At 36.9% G+C, this 21,982-nt stretch overlaps 2 protein-coding genes and 1 long non-coding RNA gene across 5 annotated transcripts in view; 1 reads left to right on the top strand and 2 right to left on the bottom strand.

The window, feature by feature from the left end:
* Positions 1-2,701: 2,701 nt before the first annotated feature.
* Positions 2,702-4,897, bottom strand: LOC121368258 (antistasin-like). Its single transcript, XM_041492912.1, has 3 exons — positions 4,759-4,897; positions 3,555-3,656; positions 2,702-2,830 (listed from the first exon to the last, which is right to left on the bottom strand). The coding sequence occupies exons 1-3, from the start codon at positions 4,802-4,804 to the stop codon at positions 2,718-2,720; spliced, it is 261 nt and encodes an 86-aa protein (XP_041348846.1). The 5' UTR covers positions 4,805-4,897; the 3' UTR covers positions 2,702-2,717.
* Positions 4,898-7,611: 2,714 nt separating this feature from the next.
* LOC121367327 lies at positions 7,612-12,391 on the bottom strand. The gene is made up of 4 exons (XR_005957364.1): positions 12,321-12,391; positions 10,489-10,587; positions 9,036-9,159; positions 7,612-7,724 (listed from the first exon to the last, which is right to left on the bottom strand). It is a non-coding gene; the product is annotated as an uncharacterized LOC121367327 (long non-coding RNA).
* Positions 12,392-14,424: 2,033 nt separating this feature from the next.
* The window catches only part of LOC121367710 (squamous cell carcinoma antigen recognized by T-cells 3-like), a 31,038-nt gene continuing 23,480 nt past the window's right edge, over positions 14,425-21,982 (top strand). For all 3 annotated transcript variants that reach the window (XM_041492038.1, XM_041492040.1, XM_041492041.1), the window contains exons 1-3: positions 14,425-14,596; positions 18,354-18,480; positions 19,959-20,063. In XM_041492038.1, the coding sequence (XP_041347972.1) occupies positions 14,456-14,596; positions 18,354-18,480; positions 19,959-20,063 (373 nt within the window). In that variant the 5' untranslated portion in view covers positions 14,425-14,455. The remainder of the gene's footprint in view (positions 14,597-18,353; positions 18,481-19,958; positions 20,064-21,982) is intronic.

Raw genomic sequence — 21,982 nt, forward strand, 5'->3', positions numbered from 1 at the left:
GGGAGGAACAAAGCTGACGGCTCAACCGCCAGCGGCGGTCCCTTCTGCGTCGTCGCCCCAAGCCCAACCGGACAAGCCAGCCAAGCCAGCTGAGGAGACCCAGCAAGCGAAGTCTGACGAGTCGACGCCAGGAGAGGAGCTGAACATCGCCATGTGCGAGACTCCACGGCCGGCGTCTCCCGTTCCTGCACCTTCACGTTCGACTCCGTCGAGACCCCCACCCACGGGGAACTCCGTTGAGACGAACAAGGAAGTTGGTGTTGCGAAACGGAAGGCCGTCACTCCCCCGAGTGACCAGCCAGCCAAGGCACGGCCTTCCGCCTCTGGCCGAGGCAGGGACTTTGCCGAATGGAGTCTCGCTGTCAGCAAGATCAAGAGCCAGTACTCTAAGTACTTGGTTGGTGATACACCACACGTGGGCTCACTGCCGGGAGATATCCAAGAGGGAAGTTTCAAGCGCTTCCCCGACGGCAGTGAGGTGGCCATCCACGATACGGACGAACGAGATGGGACGCTCTGCCTAGTGGTGACGACGCGCCGGGAGGATCTGTACAGACAAGGAATCCTTTTCAGGGATATGGACAACAACACCGTCCACAGAGTACTCAAGATTATCGCCGGCATTCATTACGTCGAGCTAGCAAAAACCCTGCTAGGTCACAGGTGGAGGAAACTTGTGCCACACTTCAACGGCAAGCAGTTCATCTCGTCTCCGTAGGCGCCAACCTCCTCAAGAACAAAACGGCCTTAACGAGGCCACTCATGTGGACATATAAATCGGACTTTAAACTTTTAGACCTTCGTTCAAAATTTTATGTCGAAATTACTTCTTTTTTTTACAAATATTATTAAATAGTCCGATCCTTCTTTCTCTTATTTATTTTTGGACTGTCCTTCTAAAATGCTCCAAATTATATAAATATTCGACCGAGCAGTCAATTCTTTTTATTTTTGGCTTGTAACTTTTTATTTATTTATTTTTAATTCTATTAACTTTTTTTTCTTTCTCACTAATTGCTATTTTAAAAATTCTGCCCATTTTCAACTCTAAACACTCATTCCCAATAAACACAGTGCACATGATTATTCCCGTTACAAACTTAAAGATGTTAATTGAATGGCAAGGCTTAACCGAAATCTAGGTAACAGAGACTTGAACTTGAGACTAATTAGAGCATTGTTCGACAAACGCTCAAACACGTCCCGGACACGCTACACCGAACATGCGCATATCATCTGGTATAGTTAGTAACACCGCGACTTTGACAACTAATTGGTATGGTCGAGACAGGCGACGCTCCTTCAGGGTTTTTAATAAACAAAACGGGACCCGGAAATTCGTTCGGTATTCAGAGTAGAGGGGTTTCCGGTTTTCAGGGGTTCATTTCAGTGGTTAAAGCTGCGTAAAACGCGGGACCGTGAAAAAAGTTCGGTTTTGAGGGAATTCCGGTTTACTGAGGGTCCGGTTTAGAGAAGTTTTACTGTATATACCTTTATTCTCGAGGACGTCTAATGAAATTAAAATAGATTTTTCTTGACAATAATTCAGAAGTGAACAAAAATTAAACAGTAAAGAATTGTGGGTAAAATATGCTGTAACTGCCATCTAGTGGTAACTAATTAGTAAAACACCCTTTGTTCTAAAGGTGTTGAATAACTGAAATAATAATAAAGACTTTTTCTAACTTATTGCAATGTGACGGACGTTACTGAATCCACCCATACCTGTGACGGACGTTGCATGTGACAAATGTTATAGTTTCCTTTTCTCTCTTAAATTCAAATGACTTCATTTCAAGACTGACTGGCGTATTTATTAAGTTTACTTTGATTATTTCTAAGAGAATTAGAAAGGCCATGTCTTTAATTATGCCCGTTACACTGACCGCGTGCAGTGCTTCAAATCCAATGTTTGGTTACACACTTTCATAGAATATTTTAAATGTCCTTACTCTTTAAGGTAATGCTACTGACCTCATAAACTAAGTGACATGAAGTGACAAAGCCAGTTTAGAGTAGGATATTTGAGGAAAAGACGCACTCAAAACATTTTCTTAACGGTTATATGGCGTCGGAGGTTATTTGAGATGCTTAATATTCCTGTTTTTGGGTAGTGTTTAGCTTTGAAATTATGTGATATGTATTTATGTCAAAACCATGAGGAAAAACATACATGTAAACGCGTGTGTTTCTGCAAACCGAGTGTCACGTGAATACATGTTCACCCTTTGTATAATGAAATTAATTATTTACTCTCACGTCCCTCGAGTCATGGATTTGCCCAGAAGCTCTCTTTTCACGGAATAAATTAATTGTTATAACATGTTAGCGAAAAATCGGATGTTGTTAAAGAGACATTCCTTCCCTTTAACAGTCTTCAATTCTGTCCTGTAGCCCATTCGTCATTTATCGTATCCGTAGCCCATTCGTCATTTATCGTATCCATCTACACAATTACTACAGTGGAATGGAATAACTTAAGGTAAATAATACATTTCAGTAAACGACATTCATCTTCCTCAACAATGATATAATGAACAATTTGTTTACAATTTTCACTGAAGTGCTCTATTCAGAGAGTTGGTCCATGTACCCTTTTGTTCTTGGTCCGGCCTGCCCCTGGCTTTGTAAACACAAACTACTTACTACAACCATATTTACTGCATACTATATAATATATGTATTTATAAAATAGAAATTTCTTACCACGGGAAATGTTAAGGAAGGCACTGGCACAGCGGACATCCGTCTTTGTCTTTCACCATTCCGTTTGGACAGAGTATCCTGCAGTACATTCCACTGGTGTGGCACTGGGTCAGTTCAACAGGAGCTATAAATAATATATAATACATATACATTTGTGTATATGTATAATAAAGATAGTCTATCGTGAGTTGAGAGGCGGGGTGTAGCGCTGTGATAAAGCGCTCGCCTGATGCCCGATCGATCTAGGATCTCTCCCAGTCGGTGGGCCCATTGGACTATGTCTTGTTCCAGTCAGTGTTACACTACTGGTATAAAAAATGACTTGTAATGTACTATCCTGTTTTTGGGATGGTGGACATCAACGATCTCTTAATGCTAATTGAAAAGTATAACCCATAACGTGGCGACAGCGAGGTTTCTCTCAATATTTGTGTGGTCCTGACGCCATATAACCATAAATAAATAGGTGTTTAATGCGTCGGTAAATAAAACATTTCTTTCTCTAATAATTTGACATGTATGTCAGTTTCATGATATGATATGCAACTTCACCCCACTTCATTCCTCAAATTCACCCCTCTCGTTAACGGGTACACACCCTCCATCTCAACGATCACTTCTCGATTCCATAATTTAAAGGCGTCTATGGCAAAATATGTGAAATGTTTTTGTTGATTATATTGATGTTGATCATCACTTCATGTTTGCATTTGCCTTAGCTTGACACCCAATAGTCGTGTTTTTCGTGTTACGGTGTCGTTAAACGTTCGTTCATTAATTCGTTCATTCATTCTTTGTTGGAATAGTTGAATCATGACTGGTTCTAATGCTGGCAGTTAATAACTGACCTTGATTACAAAAGCACGTTGGGCAACCATTTTCATCAGCCTTGTGACCGGTAAGACAGAAAGTAGGACACACAGGCCCGCATCGATTAATTGCTACCCTGGCTGAAATGAAGATAAATTATGTGTCAAACTCCGTGAATATTTGAAGTTTTAAAAAAAAGTAAATAGAGAAAGATTTAATTCAAAAGAGGTGTGCACTTTATTTTGACATGATCAATTTTGACACAAGTATTATTGGTATAAATCACCAGACACTCCTGCGTTCCATTGACCCTGCAATCAAAAGTTACATCATCAAATAGTATCTTAATACTGATAGAAACATGGAATGTAGGCTATTATCTAGTCTTTGTTTTGTACCTGTACAACGTGTAGGCCACAGGTGTGTGAAAAGTGGAATATATGTTAATTGATACTAAAATAGCCGTCTGTACCAATTTTCTCATACAAGATTGAATTATGATGAACGAGATCAATGTGTTAATAGTTTTATGTAACTCGTCCCTTTTTCTATTGATGTTGAACATCAGTTAATGTTTTGTCTTATACCATAGTTTGACACCCAATAGCCGATGTATTTTTCGTGTTGGGGTGTTGTTAAACATTTATTCTATTCTATTCTATTCTATTCTATTCTATTCTATTCTATTCTATTCCATTCTATTAAATTCTATTCTACGTCCTTTTGTCAAAACTGCACCTGGTTCTTGCTCGTGTTACATTGTTTGGTACTTCTGGCTAAATTCACGTCTGGTCGCTTGAACATAATTATTTCTGAGTGCATGATCGCTTACAACTCTAATATTTCGAAACCAATAATTTAACTACTTATGTTCCACGAATTCTGAATGACCGACGATTCTATAGGATGTAAATAATTCCAAATTCTGGCGATTGTGAAACGAATACTCAACATGATTTGAGACTGTGTTAACATCATAACAGAAAATATATAGAAATTGGTTTTTAAATATTTTATTGCCGTAACAATAAATGTTTTTGGGATTGGTCAACAGGCTGAGACCTATAGAAATTAATATCAATCCGAATTATTCGAATTACCGTGCAATGATGTAGGAGAAACATGAACCTTTAATCAAATATTTAATTTTAAAAAGACGACAGTGGATTTTTGTTTAAATATATATTTATGGGTTATGAATTATTAAATTGTATTAAGTAAACTTCTAAAAAGTATGTTTACCGAGTGATACTGTTACCAGCAGAAGAAAACAGATAAACGTCTTCATTATCCACACGAAATGTTCACTCTGTCATGAATAGTGTGAAAAAAACACGAATACAGTGTGAGAAACTACCTGTTGGCGATAACTGAAAAATACAGAAAATATTTTAAAATAGCTTTGTCTAAGGTGCCGCTTTTCATTACATCACGTCATAAATTTATTCAGCAGAGGTTTGTCGGAGCTGTGTACCTGCGTGCACGTGTGTGTGTGCGCGCGCGTGTGCAAGCATGGTGTGTGTGCGCGCGCGTGAGTTCGTTGAAAATTCTATAAATGATTCAGTGGTAAAGCACTCGCCTGATGCGCGGTCGGTCTCGGATCGATCCCCGACAGTGGGCCCATTGGACTATTTCTCGTTTCAGCCAACGACTCCGATCTTGTCTGTGGGATGGTGCATATAAAAGATGTCTTTCTACTAATAAAAAATGCAGTGGGTTTTCTCTCTAAGATTGTATGTCACAAATACTTAACTTTTGACATCCAGTAGCCGATGATTAATAAATTAATGTACTCTATTGGTGTCGTTAAGCAGTACAAACTTTAACTTTTAACTCGAGAGTAGACAGATTTAGTTTTGATTATATTGCCAAGAACAAACATTGTTTATAAATCCATTTGTATATGTTGCTCTTGGGGCGATGGCTAGGGTCATTTGGGTGACTTATTGTTTTTCATTGCCCAAGTATATCAACTATGTATCACTGGCATGATTGTTAGATGATTATTCGCAGCTTCGTGTTCCCTTGTTGGACTCCGTGGTGGGTGGGGGCATGGTTGATGAATCACATGACCTTAATTATGGATCAATCTAAAAACACTATAATTTAGATGGGACCCTGAAAAGAGTCCACACCGACATTTCGAACTCTTCTTCGTCTGATGACTGTATCGATCTTGAAGAAATCCAAAGTGGTTTCTTCTCAAGCATGGCCAAGATTTCTTGTCATTGAATCTTCCGAAAACAATTGTCACCTTTTGTTGTACAAAATGGACTCGATGGCTGGGCCAGTGAACATAAAAGTGCTAAAAGGCTTCACAATGGTTCACTGCTGGTGGAATGTTCTGCAGATAGTCATTCTAAATGTCAAAGGCATTGTGCAATATTAAAATCAAGGTACGTGCACATCATCCCTCAATTCATCGAAGGAGTCATTAGAACAAGAGACTTGAAAGGTGTCAGCGAAGATGAGATTTGTGTAAATCTCTCTTCGCAAGGCGTTTCATCAGTTAAGCGGATAGATGTTTGTTGAAACGATGAATTAGTTCCGACGAATACTTTAATTCTGACTTTAATACGCCATTAAGGCTGGGGGCGGGACGTAGCCCAGTGGTAAAGCGATCGCTTGATGCGCGGTCGGTTTAGGATTGATCCCCGTCGGTGGCCCCATTGGGCTACTTCTCGTTCCAGCCAGTGCTCCACAACTGGTATAACAAAGGCCGTAGTATGTACTATCCTGTCTGTGGGATGGTGCATATGAAAGATCCTTTGCTGCTAATCGAAAAGAGTAGCCCATGAAGTGGCGACAGCGGGATCCATATATATATATATATATATATATATATATATATATATATATATATATATATATATATATATGTGGTCCTTAACCATATGTCTGACGCCATATAACCGTATATAAAATGTGTTGAGTTTGTCGTTAAATAAATCATTTCCTTCCTTCCATTTAGGCTGGGTACTTTTATTCCCAATCCTTTGTTGTGCCAAGATGTGAACATAGACAAAATACATGCCGCGACAGGCTGACATGTGCCCTCTGTGGTCAATTTGATCATGATAGCAAGGCATGCCAGGCTAACATGGTACCAGCTGCAAGGGTAAGCATGTTGCATACTCTCGCGAATGTTCAAAATGGAAAGTAGAAAAACAGGTGCAGCAGATTAAAGTTGAAAAGCATCTGTCGTTTACCGAGGCCAGGACGTTAGTTGAGACTGCAACACATGTTGTAGTTGGGACATCCTAAGCTGCAGCAGTTAAGAGTCGACAGCAATGTTTTCGGTTCAGACAGATTTGACCTGGCCAAATGTTATCAATCACTTTAAAAAGATCTCGGATATCCAGAAGACTCAAACGCAAACAGCAACGGTTGTACAAAAACAAGTGAGCAAAGCATCTCAGGTGTCCCCGGATTCTTTGAATACGCCAAAAGGGTCAACTGCTGGAAAGTCAGGCTCCAGTAGATCTGTTACAGGCAAACGTCTAACAGCGGCCAATCCCCGTCAGCAATCCGTATGAAGCGTTAGATGGTGTAGGTGATAAGATGGACATTTCATCACCTGATTATTCAGAATAAAAAGGACCACCTAAACCAAAGATAATACCCATACATAATATCCTGATGACAAATAAAATCGTATAGTGGAACTGTCGTGAGCTTAGGCCCAATTTTGATGAATTATATATTTCAATTAAAAATCATAATCCTCTTGCAGTGTCTTCAGGAAACGGTCGTGAAGGACACTGACAGTATTACTGTCAGAGGATTTAACCTCTATAATTCAAGTTTTACATAATTATATAAATTTTATTCTGAATGTAAATAATATTCCATATACTTACCTTTACTGACACCCAATAGCCGATGTGTATGTTTGTGTTGGGATGTCGTTAAACATCTATTATATTCTATTAATTCATTCCTGGTTTGTGTGGAGAGACGTTTAGATTGGTTTATTTTGTTTTCCAACCTGTCCGAATTTGTGTAGTTTTTTTCAAGCTTTCTATATATTATTAAATATTAACAAACACATTATTTAGTTGAATTACGTATTTTATTACTTTAAACTTCTTCTTTTTTTCTCTCACAACCCCATACCAAACCCCAAACCCCAACCCCACCTCGCAAAAGTATGGAATTTCTTCAGATGCAGCTAGGTCACACCAAGATCACATCAAATGCATGCTAACCTACAAGGAAAGTCAATACACTGTTTAAACATGAATACATTGTCATATATATCTCAAATCTCATGGAACTATACCATAGGTTTTTTTTACAAACTCAGAGATTCCGTTAGGCGCGTTTGCGGACAAGTACGTGTATGATGCTAAGATATCTTTTATATGCATTTTTCCCATCCATCCATCCATCCATCCAAATGGAAAATGTGTCGCATAATTATAATATTGATAATTATTATCTTGTTATGGGTGTGATGTAGCCCAGTGGTAAAACGCTTGCCTGATGCGCGGTCGGTCTAGGATCGATCCCCGTCGGTGAGCCCATTGGGCTCTTTGGCGTTCCAGCCAGTGCACCACAACTTCTACACCAAAGGCCGTGGTATGTGCTATTCTGTCTCGGATGGTGCATATGAAAGATCTTTTGCTACTATTTTCCTCTCTAAGAATATATGTAAACATTACCAAATGTTTGACATCCAGTAGCCGATGATTAATAAATCAGTGTGCTCTAGTGGTGTCGTTAAACAAAACAATCTTTAACTTCAAACTTTTCATTAATTCGTTGCGTCGATATAGATCAGATAATTATTATATTGATATGTGGAAGCTTCTGTGTGCTCGTTTGATTGTTTGTCTTTAAACCATACATTTACATTTGACAACCCAAAACTCTTTAACCGTTCATTCAGTTCACCTAAGTATATACGCCAAATGGTTGTAGTTTAAGGGGAAGCTGGAGTCTACAGGTCTCCATATAAAATGGATTAATGGCATTTTAAAGTATTAGAGAAAATTACAATATTTTTATATTTAAAAACGTGATTGATAGTGTACCAGTCACAAACGGAACTCTTCTTTTGTAACAATACAAATGTGCGAAACTCTTAATGGCTGTATACTAGAAGTTCTTTTCACTGAATAAATTAATTGGTCTAACGTCTTTTTCGCGAGAAATTGCATTTCCAACAATGGGATGTTGTTAAAGAGACATTCCTTCCTTCCCTTTAATAGTCTTTTAGCTTGTCCAAACATATTAATTCTATCCTGTAGTCCATTCGTAATATATCGTATCCATCTACACAATTACTACAGTGGAATGGAATGACTTAAGGTATCTAATATACTTCAGAAAACGACATTCATATTCGCCAATAATGATCTAATAAACAATCTGGTACAATTTCATTGACTTCCTTTTTCAGGTAGTTGGTCCATATACCCTCATGCTCTTGGTCCACCCCTAAAAATATTACCTAGGTTTACTATATTTTCTGCATTCTATATAATATATGTATTTATAATATAGAAAAGTCTTACCACGTGAAATGTTAAAGAATACACTGGCACAGCGGACATCCGTCTTTGTCTGTTACCATTCCGTTTGGACAGAGTATCTTGCAGTACGTTCCACTGGTGTGGCACTCCGTCAGTCTGACAGGAGCTATAAATAATATATAATGCATATATATGTATAATAAAGAGTCTTTCGTGAGTTGAGAGGCGAGATGTTGCCCTGTGGTAAATCGATCGCCTGATACCCGATCGAACTAGGATCTCTCCCAGTCGGTGGGTGGGCCCCTTAGGCTATATCTTGTTCCAGTCAGTGCTACACAACTGGTACAATAAAGGTTGTGGTATGTACTGTCCTGTTTGTGATATGGTGCACATAAACGATATCTTAATGCTAATCGAAAAAGAGTAGGGCCTAACCCATAACGTGGCGACACCAAGTCTTCTCTCTCATTTTGGTGATACGAAAGTGTGTCTTTTTATCTATTGCCAATAAAGACATTGTATTTTGTTGGGTACCCAGCCATGTTGGCATCAGGGGTAATGAAAAGGCAGATTCAGCTGCCAAGTCTGCTTTGGATTTGTCTCATGCAAGGGTTGGTGTACCTTATACTGATTTTAAATATTGTATCAACCAATTTATCTTTTCGACTTGGCAACGTGATTGGGATGGTGAGGTTGCGAACAAGCTTCATGCTATCAAGCCAGTCTTGGGAGAGTGGTAGTCCTCCTATAGACAGTGCAGGAAGTCTTGTGTCGTGCCCGCATCGGTCACACTTACTTAACCCATTCATTTATATTGAAGAAAGATCCTCCACCTCAGTGTCTTCTGACTGTGCGACACATTTTGGTGGAGTGTAAGCAGTTGTCAGCAACTCGAAAAGATATATTTGGACAAAGAAATGTGATAGAATCATTTCGATTCCATCCAGAACTTTTATTGCAGTTTTTACGAGATACTGAATTTTATTCTAAATTTTAATTATATCTATCTGTGATATTTGTATTTTTACACAGTCCTTTACACTGTTTTTATTTAACTGTTGAATTTTTATATTGATGATGATCATCACATTGGGTTTACATTTACCATAGTTTGACACCCAATAGCCGATGTATTTTTCGTGCTGGGGTGTCGTTAAACATTCATTCATTCTCTCTCATTATTTGTGTGGTCCTTAACCTATGTCTGAAGCCATATATCCATAAATTGAGTACGTCGTTCAATGAAACATTTCTTTCTTTATTCATTTGGCATTTATGTCCACTTCGTAAGTTCATGTGATACAATCTCCACCCCACCCCATTTCTCAAACCTACCCCTCTCATCTCAACATCCTCCATTTCAACTATTCCTTCTAGAATAAGCTTAAAGGTCTAGTCCGTAATTTAAAGGCGTCTTTGGCAAAAGATGTGAAATTTCTTTATGGGAATAGTAACGCTTAATGGCTGGTTCTAATGTTGGCTGTTGATAACTGACCTTGATTACAGGTGCACGTTGGGCAACCATTTGCATCAGCCTCGTGACCGTAAAGGCATAAATTAGCACACACAGGCCCGCATCGATTAATTATCCTAGCTGAAATGAAGATAAATACGGTGAATATTTGAAGTAAAAAAAAAACCAGAAAAGAAAAGAAAGAAACATTTAATTCGAAAGATGTGTACTTTTTAATTTGACATGCACAATTTTGTATTATTGGTGTAAAATTCCAGCCTTCCCTGTGTTCTGTAGACCATGCAATCAAAAGTTACAGCATCAAATAGTGTTTTAAAGGGGCATTCCTGAGTTTGCTGCATTGTAAGATGTTTCCGACTAATAAAATATTTCTACGATTAAACTTACATATTAAATATATATTTCTTGTTTGGAATATCAGTGTCTGTATATTCAATGTGTTTCTGGTCATCTTAATATTTGTAAGAAGCCCAAACTGGATTTTGTCTTCAAATAATTTCGTACGTACGAAAAATAATATTTTAGGAAACAAAATGAAATTTAACCAAATACAAATATTAGAACGAACAGAAACACCTTTAAGGTACAGCCACTAATATTTTATGCAGAAAAATATACTTGGTGTATAATTACAATCGTTAAAAAGTCTCTGTTACTCGATAACACCTTAAACATTTCAGCAAACTCAGAAATGTCCCGATCGAAACATATGGAACGTAGGCTGTTATCTAGTTTTTGTTTTGTACTTGTACAACGTGTAGGACACGGGTGCGTGAGCAGTGGAAACTCTGTCTCTGCTTACTGCATATTAAAATTGTCTTATGTTCCAATTTTCTCATACAAGAATGATTTATGATGAACAAGATCGTTGTGTTAATATTTTAATGTAACTCGTCCCTTTGTCAAAGATGCACCCTTGGTCATGTTAAAACATTGTTTGGTACTTCTGGCTAAATTCACGTCTGGTCGTTTGAACATATTTCTGAGTGCATGATCGCTTACTACTCTTTATATGGAAACGAATAATTTAACTGCTTATGTTCCAAGATGTCTGCATGGCTGGTGATTCTTTAGGATGTACAATTTTTAATTCTGGCGAGGTTGAAACGGATACATGTACTTTGACATGTCTTCAGTCTATTAACATCATAACAGCCAACAACACAAGGATATATATATATATATATATTGGTTCACTCATAGTTTATTGCTGTAAAATTAAATGGTTTGGGGGTTGGCCAACAGGCTGACGCCTATAGAAATTAATACATATCATTCCGAAGTACTGAGTAATGTGTAAGACAAACATGAATCTTTAATAAAATAAATATTATGTTAATTTAAAGGGACACTGCCGAGTTTGTTGCATTGTAAGATGTTTCCGACTAATAAAATATGTCTACAATTAAACTTACATATTAAATATATTTTCTTGTTTAGAATATCAGTGCATATATATTCAATGTGTTTCTGATCGTCTTAATATTTTTAAGAAGCCCAAACTGGATTTTGTCTTCGTACAAAAAAAAAGAGAAATATTTTAGGAAATAAAATGAAATTTAACCTGGTACATATATTAGAACGATCAGAAACACGTTTAATATACAGCCACTAATATTTTATGCAGACAAAATATATTTGTTATGTAATTACAATCGTTAAAAAGTCTGTTATATTCGATAACATCTTAAAAATTGCAGCAAACTCAGGAATGTCTCTTTAAAAAATACAACATAGTGGGGTTTTTTTTTTTTTTTACATATATAGGATATGAATTATTAAATTGTATAAGTAAACTTCTAAAGGATGAATTGGTTTGTAAAACAAACACAAATAGTGATCAGTATGTTTACCGAGTGATACTGTTACCAGCAGAAGAAAACAGATAAACGTCTTCATTGTCCACACGAAATGTTTATTCTGTCATGAACACAGTGTGAAAAAAACACCTGTTGGCGATTACTGAACTACTGGAAATATTTAAAAATAGCTTTCTCTAAGGTGCCGCTTCCTTATATCACGTCATAAATTTATTCAGCCGTGGTTTGTCGGAGCTAGGTGTGTGTGCGCGTGTTGTACGTGCATGAGTTCGTTCAAAAATTCTATAAATCATTCAGTGGTAAAGCGCTCGCCTGATGCGCGGTCGGTCTCGGTTCGATTCTCGTCTGGGCTATTTCTCGTTCCAGCCAGTGCACCACGACTGACAAACATAGGCGTACGGGCTCCTATTTATGTAGGGGTCGGGGTGCAGACGGGGATTTGCCGGAATTAAATGAAAATGCCCGAATCTGGATAACAACATTTATTCATTACTACCAAACAGCTATATAGGGTTGCAAACGAATCACTACGCATTTTTACATGGATTACAACTAATTTTGAGGGTAGAACGATGGAAATAAATGGTAAAAAGGTCTCAGGTTAGCAAATTTTCCCCGAATATCTTTATCATTTTTGCCTGAATTTTAGGTTTTGCTCCAGCACTGTGTGGAGGTTGCCTGCCCCCTTGCCTGCAGGGAGCCTTGTACGCTTATGTTCGCCGATAACAAATATTTCACATATTAACCAATAATACACACACTACAGGAAGAAACCTAACAGCACCCCCTTTCAGGTTAGGTCAGGTCATAGGGCTTTACGTGCACATTCAGAGCAAGCTGTTGTAGCGCACGCCTGTCCTGGGAAAAAGAGCCTCGGCCGGCTCCTCCGTCCAGGACAGAAACGGTGGGGGAGGAGGGACCGCCTGCACTGGCTGGTTCAAGGGAGCACCAGCAGCCCGACCGTGGTCGGTAGCAGGCGGAGGCGGGGTGGGGGGGGATGGTGCTATTGAATTTGGAATGGAGCAAAGTATTATGCCAAAGAGAAAAGGTGCGCAATTTGGTTTGACCCCCTTTCAATAATGTTGAGCTTAAATACGTAGCCCTGTGCTGACGGGTTACTGATAAGAGTTAACGTACGTGATTTTTGAAAGATGGGGTAACCGTAGCATTACAAAACGTTACAGGGAGGAGGGGTATACAAATGCCAACTTTTGCCTTCCAGCTACAACCCCCTCCCCACACACACACTTCCGAAAAATTCAACGTACCTGCAGAAGGCAGAGCATCCACACAAGAGAGAGAGAGTAGTTAAACGTTAAAGTTTGCATTGCTTAACGACACCACTAGAGCACATTGATTTATTAATCATTTATTGGATGTTAAAACATTTGATAATTTTGACATAATCTTAGAGGGGAAACCAGCTATAGTTTTTCATTAGTAGCACATGCCACGGCCTTTGATATACCAGCATAAGCGTGCTGGAGCAAAACCTCAAACTGCACCCTACAAAAATGGAAGCCCGTACGCCTATGTGAGCGAACTCAAAAGTGATCACCGGCCTCGGTGGCGTCGTGGCTAGGCCATCGGTATACAGACTGGTAGGTACTGGGTTCGGATCCCAGTCGAGGCATGGGATTTTTAATCCAGATACTGACTCCAAACCCTGAGTGAGTGCTCCTCAAGGGTCAATGGGTAGGTGTAAACCACTTGCAGCGACCAGTGATCCATAACTGGTTCAACAAAGGCCATGGTTTGTGCTATCCTGCCTGTGAGAAGCGCAAATAAAATATCCTTGCTGCTAATCGGAAAGAGTAGCCCATGTAGTAGCGACAGCGGGTTTCCTCTCAAAATCTGGGTGGTCCTTAACCATATGTCTGACGCCATATAACCGTAAATAAAATGTGTTGAGTGCGTCGTTAAATAAAACATTTCTTTCTTCTTTTTGTCACTCGGTAGTAGGCACTCTTCCGTCTTTTTACTATAAATATATCTCTGACGGCAGAAAGCGATCATAACCGTCCAAATATCCGTGTAGTTCTCGAATGGCAGAAAAATGTTGGTACTATAAGAACTGAGACGACTTCATGGTGGTACGAATTGTCGTTCTTTCTGAACTCTTATGTGTGAAAAACAACGTTACGTCAACGTAAACTGTATGGCGGAAAATGTTTGTGGGAAACATGGATCAGTCAGACAGCAATGAAGTAGGAGAGACAGAAGAGGTCATGGAACAAGAAGATGACAGCAGTGCATCTGAGAGCGAGGAAGAAAACTATGAAAAAGAAATTTTAGAAATTCAGGAAAAGGTTTTCACATTTAAATTTAATTTAATTTTTTCTCTCTTGCCCAAACCTCAAACTCACGGCTCGAGTCCAGCTTCACATTTCTGACATTGATGGTTAACCGGCCTTAGTGGTGTAGTGGTTAAGCCATGGGTACTTAAGGCTGGTAGGTACTGGGTTCGCCTCCTGGTACTGGCATCCATCCTTAGGTCAGTCGGTTGAGTGCTCGGTGGACCTATTCAACTGATTGAGGTTTTTTTCTCTCAATCCAACCAGTGCACCACAACTGGTCAAAGACCATGATATGTATTTATGTGTCTGTGGAAAAGTGCATATAAATTTAAGTGCATTTAAATAATAAAAGATATCTTGCATAAAATGGAAAAATGTAGCAGGTTTCCTCTGATGACTATGAGTCATAATTACCAAATGCAGGGCTAGTGCTGGGTGAACACTAGTTCATCAAGATAAACGTCTCCGGCACGATATTTATTATTGTGATGTTTATTGCTGTGCCGTAACGTTTATCCATTGGATCGAATTTTCCATTTGCAATCACGATTTAATAAAATCAGGCATATGTGCTTTATTTAAGAGCCTCAACACGTACAACAACATATTTTAATAAATTTTAGACAAAAATATTAAGTACAATACCTTTGGTAACCTTTCCAGGATTAGATGTTTGAAGATGACACATTTAAACATTTGAAAGCTATTTTTATCCTGGCACATCGAAAATGCGGAATGAAAATTTTGCGGAACGAGAATTATTCGTATCAAGCATTTTACGTACACCCAGTAAAAAGAAATATTGCGGAACTGAATGGAATTGATTATTAAATTTATTTATTTTGTTATTTTTGTTTCTACATATGTGCTTTGTGTGGGTTGCATTATATGCATTGTTAATAATATTATCACATTAAAGTTTTGGGGTGTATTATTCTTTTTTATTATTATTAAAAAAATAATGATTGTTAGTACAGGTCATTACTTATTTTAAGGCCTTCATTTATTTACTTTTTCCAAAATTATTATTTCCTTTAGTAATTGTTTTTAAATATTATTATTACAGGCCATTGCTTACATGTGTTTCAAAGGTTTTTCTCCTTTTTTTTCTCTTCTTTTTGGTTTTAATTTCATTTCTTTTTTTTAGCTATAATTACTGGTCATTAGTTATTTTAGGGGTTTTATTCAGTTAAAAAAACAACAAACAAAAAAAATTATATATATTTATATATATATATATATATATATATATATATAAATCTAGACACACAAAGAATGGGGAAACAGACAATTTGAAAGTTAAACTGGCAGTTGAAAACAATTTATACATGTAAATCTAACATGTTATAATGATTGTCAGCTCCATGTAATTTATTCCTTGAAACATATTCATGTAACTACTTTCAAAACTTGTACTATAAGTTGTATGTAGTTACATTACAAATCTCCACAGCAATGTACTTAAATAAAGTACTGAAAAAGTATGTTCAACTACATAATTATCAAGCATTAAGTCTCAAATGTTAACCATAACATTTAGAAATTAACATAAATGCATGAACATGTTAACAGTAAACTTACCTGAAGTAATCCTGGTACCAACAAAAGAACAGGAATGATACACATCCATCCCACTACTTGCATGTTATTGTCAAGTGCACACCAGTGTGCAGACAGGTACAAGGCAGTCATTACAAGCAGCAGTTGTCATTAATTACTAAACATATTCATATGGTTGCAAGGCACATTTAATGTTCAAACGGTTAAGTAGAAATCAGAGTACACATCGGTTTAGCCAATGTGCAGACAGGTACAAGGCAGTCACCACAAGCAGCAGTTGTCATCAAGTCACAGTTATGCATTAATTACTAAACATGTTCTAACAAACAAATGCGTGATATCTTGCCACCCCGTTTCATCCCTCTATGTCTGTCTCCCCCACCCCCTTCTGTTTTGTGTGTATATAAGTGTGTGTGTGTGTGTGTGTAACGGAAACATTTATAAATGAAAAAAAAAACATTTTATTTAGTTAATAATAAAATTAATTAATTTATTTATTTATTATCATTATTATTCAATCAATAATTTATTTATTATGTTATTTATTTATTATTATTACTAACATTATTCAGTAATTTATTATTATATTATTATTTATTAAGTATTAATTAATTAATTTTGTATTATATTATTTAATTGTTATTATTAATTTATTATCAATTAATTGATTTAAAAAAAATATTATTCATTAATTAAGTTTATTTATGTATTATTATTAAACGTGATATTCCATTAAATATCGTGGAATAAACTCGTGAACCCGATACGAATAATAATAAAAATAATCCGATTCCGCCAACAGTTTTCAATCACATTTTAAATATGCTCACAATGGCCGGCGGGAATATTCGAGATTTTGTTCGTAACTGAAAATTGGATTAATGCAGGATTACTGTTTGGACAAACTGTCTATTTATGCGTAAAACGTGACTCGGGCAGTTTTCTTTATACAGTAAGTGTTTATATTTATTGGTACATCTCATATTTCGCCACGAAATAATTAATTCCATGGTTGTATCGATTCCGCCTGAAATCTGAGCGGAAACTGCACGCTTGTTTTTGCTGTTCACGTTGTAAACATCGGGTCCAATAAATGTCAAAATGTTAAAAAACGGACCGTAGATGTTTACCTTGGTGAACTAGGTGAACACAAAGTTTCGCCAAATTATCTATTAAACTTAAAAAATGGCAGAAAACCAGTTATTTTATAATAAAATGTAGTAAAATTATTTTGCCAACTCAAAATAAAATTTGCCACTTGTTTTCAAAATTCGCATTTGGCGAATTTCGCGACTGCCAGAGCTAGCCCTGAAATGTTTGACATCCAATAGCTGATGATTACTTAATCGATGTGCTTTAGTGGTGTCGTTAAACAAAATAAACTGTATTTTTACTGGCTCCCATCCAGAGTGAGTTTAATGAGTCAGTGTGTAGGTGTAAGGCCACTTCACCGACTTCTCTTTCACTAACCCACGGTCCTGGACAGACAGCCCATATAATTGAGGTGTGTGCAGGACAGCACATTTGAACCTTAATTTCATAAAAGGACGGAAATATGTAGAAATGAAATAAAATTGATGGTCGAGTTGAAATACCATAGGCAATAATCATGTCCATCATGTTTTAATATAATTGTACATGTGGGGCAGGACATTGCCCACTGGTAAAGTGCTTGCCTGGTCTTAGGGTCTAGGAATGATAAGTGTATTTACTATCATGACTGTTAGATGGTGCATATGTAGAGGATACTCCCTGAGTGTCTTGTGATATCATAATTTATCAGCACGAGTTGATAAAAGTATGAAATCCGAGGATTTGATACTTTTATCAAAAAAAAAAATCTTTGCTGCATAGCCCTGGACTTAATGGCTGCATGTTTCTCCTTTTTATTTGTATGGTCCATAATGATGTCCGATACCATACATGTATTTTATACCATGGATAATTAAAATGTGTTAAGAACTGTATTGTTTAATAACACATTTTTCTCTCGTTTTCTAGTTGCACATGTATGCAATAAAGCAGTATTTTAATTTTGTAAAATACTTAAATACTCTTCTTCTATTTTTTAAATTCATCAAAAAAAATTAATATACATTTTGTAAGTGTAGAAAACTAATTTAATTTGTATAGATAACATTTTGGGGTTTAGTTTGATTTTATTTGGGGGTTTTTCAATTAATTAATTATTTATTTATTTACATTGTAGCTCAAGCAAAGCCCATATTCCTATGATCTTCATGTTCAGTTGATAAAGGTTTTGAGTCAGGCAGGTGAATTAGATCCACTTAGAGAAGCAAGAGAACACATGAGAAGCATTTATCCTCTTACAGAAGGTAAATTAGAATTGTTTGTATAAATTTGTATTTTAAAATATAATGTGTGTGACATTCACCCCATACCTATCTTGCAGAACATGGAGTGGTGGGAACTAGCTCAGTCTGTAGAGTGCTCATCTGAGGTGCTTGTCATAGGATCGAACCACCTCAGTGGAAACATTTTCTGATAGGTTTTGTTTTCCCCATTACAACCAGTGCCCCACAATTAGTATATCAAAGTCTGTGGATATGTCCTTGAAAATACTCAAAAAGATGATGAAAAATGCCATGAAAAGGTTATAGAAAAGTTGTGGATTAGCTTTATGAAGTGTATGAACACTATGTTGTTACGATGCTTATTTTATAAATGAGTTGATCCGTTCTCATTTAAAATGATCTTGCCTAGTGTTATCATCAGGAGAGTAGTCGAGAGGCTCCTGGTCTTATTGTAAATTAGGTACAGAATCAAGGCTTCTAGATTATGGTAGCCCCACTCCCATTGCTAGTGATATTCAACTTTGGGCTAGTAAATAACTACCATTGCCATGCCTGATGGCTAGTGTAATTATTTTTTCAAATGTCCTGTCCCCATCCCAACCCCCCAATGTTAGTGTTTTAAAGCTATATATCCCTCTTTAGGTGACATATCTCATTATTACTATTATTTAGTAAAATTGTATTAACTTAAAGAAAAGTAGGGCTAGTGAATTTTTAATGGTGGCTAGTACATTTTTAAAATCACTGGCTAGTGGATTTTAAAAAAATTCAAGAAACCCTGAGGATCTAGCTCAGTTGGTAAAGAACTCGCCTGAGGTGCTTTGGTTATGGCATAGAACCCAGGGCTCAACCTTAGCAGTAGCCCGGGGTGTTTTGGCTACCTATTTCTGGCTCGGGCTACCAGATGTCTAAACCTGGTAGTCTGCCGGGCTACTAGATTTTTTTTTGCACCTCCAGTTACTCTGCAATCAACAAGATGCTTGAACACCTAAAAAAAGAAACCCATCCTAAAACAATGTTTAAATTAAAAAAAAAAATATTTTGCTTTTTTCTCTTCTTTTTTAAAAGTTTATTAAAATTAAGGGCTACCAATTTTATTAAGGGCTACCGGATTTCATAACCTGGAAGCCTGGTAGGCTACCACTGAAAAGAGTTACGGTCAAGGCCTGAGAACCTGTGACTGGGTTTTTTCGCTTTCCCATCCAGTACCCCATGTCAGGTATATCAAATGTGGTATGTGCTGTCCTGTGAAAAAAAACAGTGTATATAAAAGATTTCTTGCTGCTACTGAAAATTTTTATTTGGTTTCCTCTAAGACTATGGTATGTCAAAATTAACAAATGTTTGTTATCCAACAGCTAATTATTAATAAATCGGAGTGTTTTAGTGGTGTTAAACATGTAGATTAGGGGCATTCAAGAATTGTTTTTGTTTTAAATGACTCTTCTTCTTTTGATAAGTCATCACATTTTGATAAAAATGTATACATTACTTTTCAGAATTATGGTTAGACTGGCTCAGAGATGAGATAAAAGTTTCCTCAACCAATGAAGATCGAGAAAAGATTGAAAACTTATTTGAAAAGGCTGTGTTAGATTATCAGTGTAAGTTGTATTATTAGACTACGCTGAGGAGGGGGATTGTCTAGGGCTAGCTCTGCGAGTTGGCAAATTCGTCAATTGCAAATTTTATGCTAATTTGGTGAAACAAATTTGTGTAATGATTGATATTTTGTTTGAAAATAGCTATATGTTTTGCATTTTTGAGATAATTTGGGGAAAATGTCTGATCACCCAGAGCTAGCCTGTTTGTGCCAATGTCAAGATCAGACAACTATGTGAACAAATTTAAGAGGAGTGATTAACTGCTCCCCTAACTTAGATTATGGGGAGCTATTTTAGATATTACCACACTGATACCATGTATAAATGCACATCCTAAGGGGAGCTAATAAATATCCTCTTTGAACTAATCTTCGGGGAGTGATACCAACCTCGGTGGCATTGTGGTTAAGCCATCGGACATACGGCTGGTAGGTACTGGGTTCGCAGCCTGGTACCGTATCCGACTCAGAGTAATAATTGATCAGCTAGATACGAACCGTGGTTCAGTTTTGTGTGTCGTGATTTTTACACACTATTTTTTCCTTGTATCTTATTTGACTTGAAATAGGCAAACAAACAAACAAACAAACAAAAAACCCACCATTTTATTAATTGATGATGACGGAAAATGTAACAATCACGTCAAGCGTAGTTGGCTTACTTATTGGCATACGAAGTGATACTTGGTTCTAACTTCTAAACAAAATGTGTTAAAAGTCCAATAAAATTAACCAGTTAATGATAATTGCAAATGCTTTGTTACTTACACATTATTATTCATTGTTCATTTACGCTGGAATATGGCTATCATCTTCAAAGAAATAATCCAACAAGTAAGAATCGCACTTTGCTGTTTTTCCCATTTTGCCGAAACATTGCGACTCAATACGTACATTTCCGTGTCAAGCAAGCAGCAATGGAAAAGCCCGATAGTAAGGATTTCCGAATGTGACAATTTATAAATAGTTTGACAGTGTCACACCTGTGTTCTAGTAGACTAGTATTGTGTTAAAAAATAAAAATGACCAAGAAGAACATTATATGATCATTTAGGTCTATGATGGAATCAATATTACAAATATTTTGATTTATATACTTAATTTATGCCTTCTGCTTTCATTAATGTCAACTATATTGCAATACATATTGCAATACGGTTTCTTATATTGCAATATATGGCAATACTGTTTTGACCATATTGTTGCACCCCTAGTGATAGCTCTCCTTAAACGGCGCGGTCGGCAAGGTACAAAGGTTTACATGGCTTCCCAAGCTTTGATTGTGATTTGTGTATACGGAAGTTGAGAGAAGATCATAAAACTTATTTGTTTAATATTAAGAACTTTTAGGGCCAAATATTTGCTTAAATTTCTTTGCTGTGCAAATCGTTCATGATTGAATATTAAGTAGAATATTTTCAACAGCTTTTCATTTCCTGAGTATATCTTTCTTAAAGGGCATTCTCATTATGCGATTACTTGTACCAATTAGAACATGTCCTTTTTCTCATGACAAATGGCATATTGAATATCCAGCTTTTTCAGTTGATATAGGATCATGCAAGTAGAACTTGGATTGGCAGTGTGTTGCACACCATAACTAGGTCACCACAACCTACTATTCACACATTACTGCACATTAAAGGGATATTCCTGAGTTTGCTACATTGTTTCCGACTAATAAAATATTTCTACGATTAAACTTACATATTAAATATATTTTCTTGTTGAGAATATCAGTGTCTGTATATTCAATGTGTTCTGGTCATCTCAATATATGTAAGAAACCCAAACTGGATTTTGTCATTAAATAATTTCGTACGTATTAAAAAATAATTTTTAGGAAATAACATCAAATTTAACCTAGTACAAATATAAGAACGATCAGAAACACGTTTAATATACAGCCACTAATAGTTT

Source organism: Gigantopelta aegis, chromosome 3 (genome assembly GCF_016097555.1).
Source record: "Gigantopelta aegis isolate Gae_Host chromosome 3, Gae_host_genome, whole genome shotgun sequence".
Classification (NCBI taxonomy): Eukaryota; Metazoa; Mollusca; class Gastropoda; order Neomphalida; family Peltospiridae; genus Gigantopelta; species Gigantopelta aegis.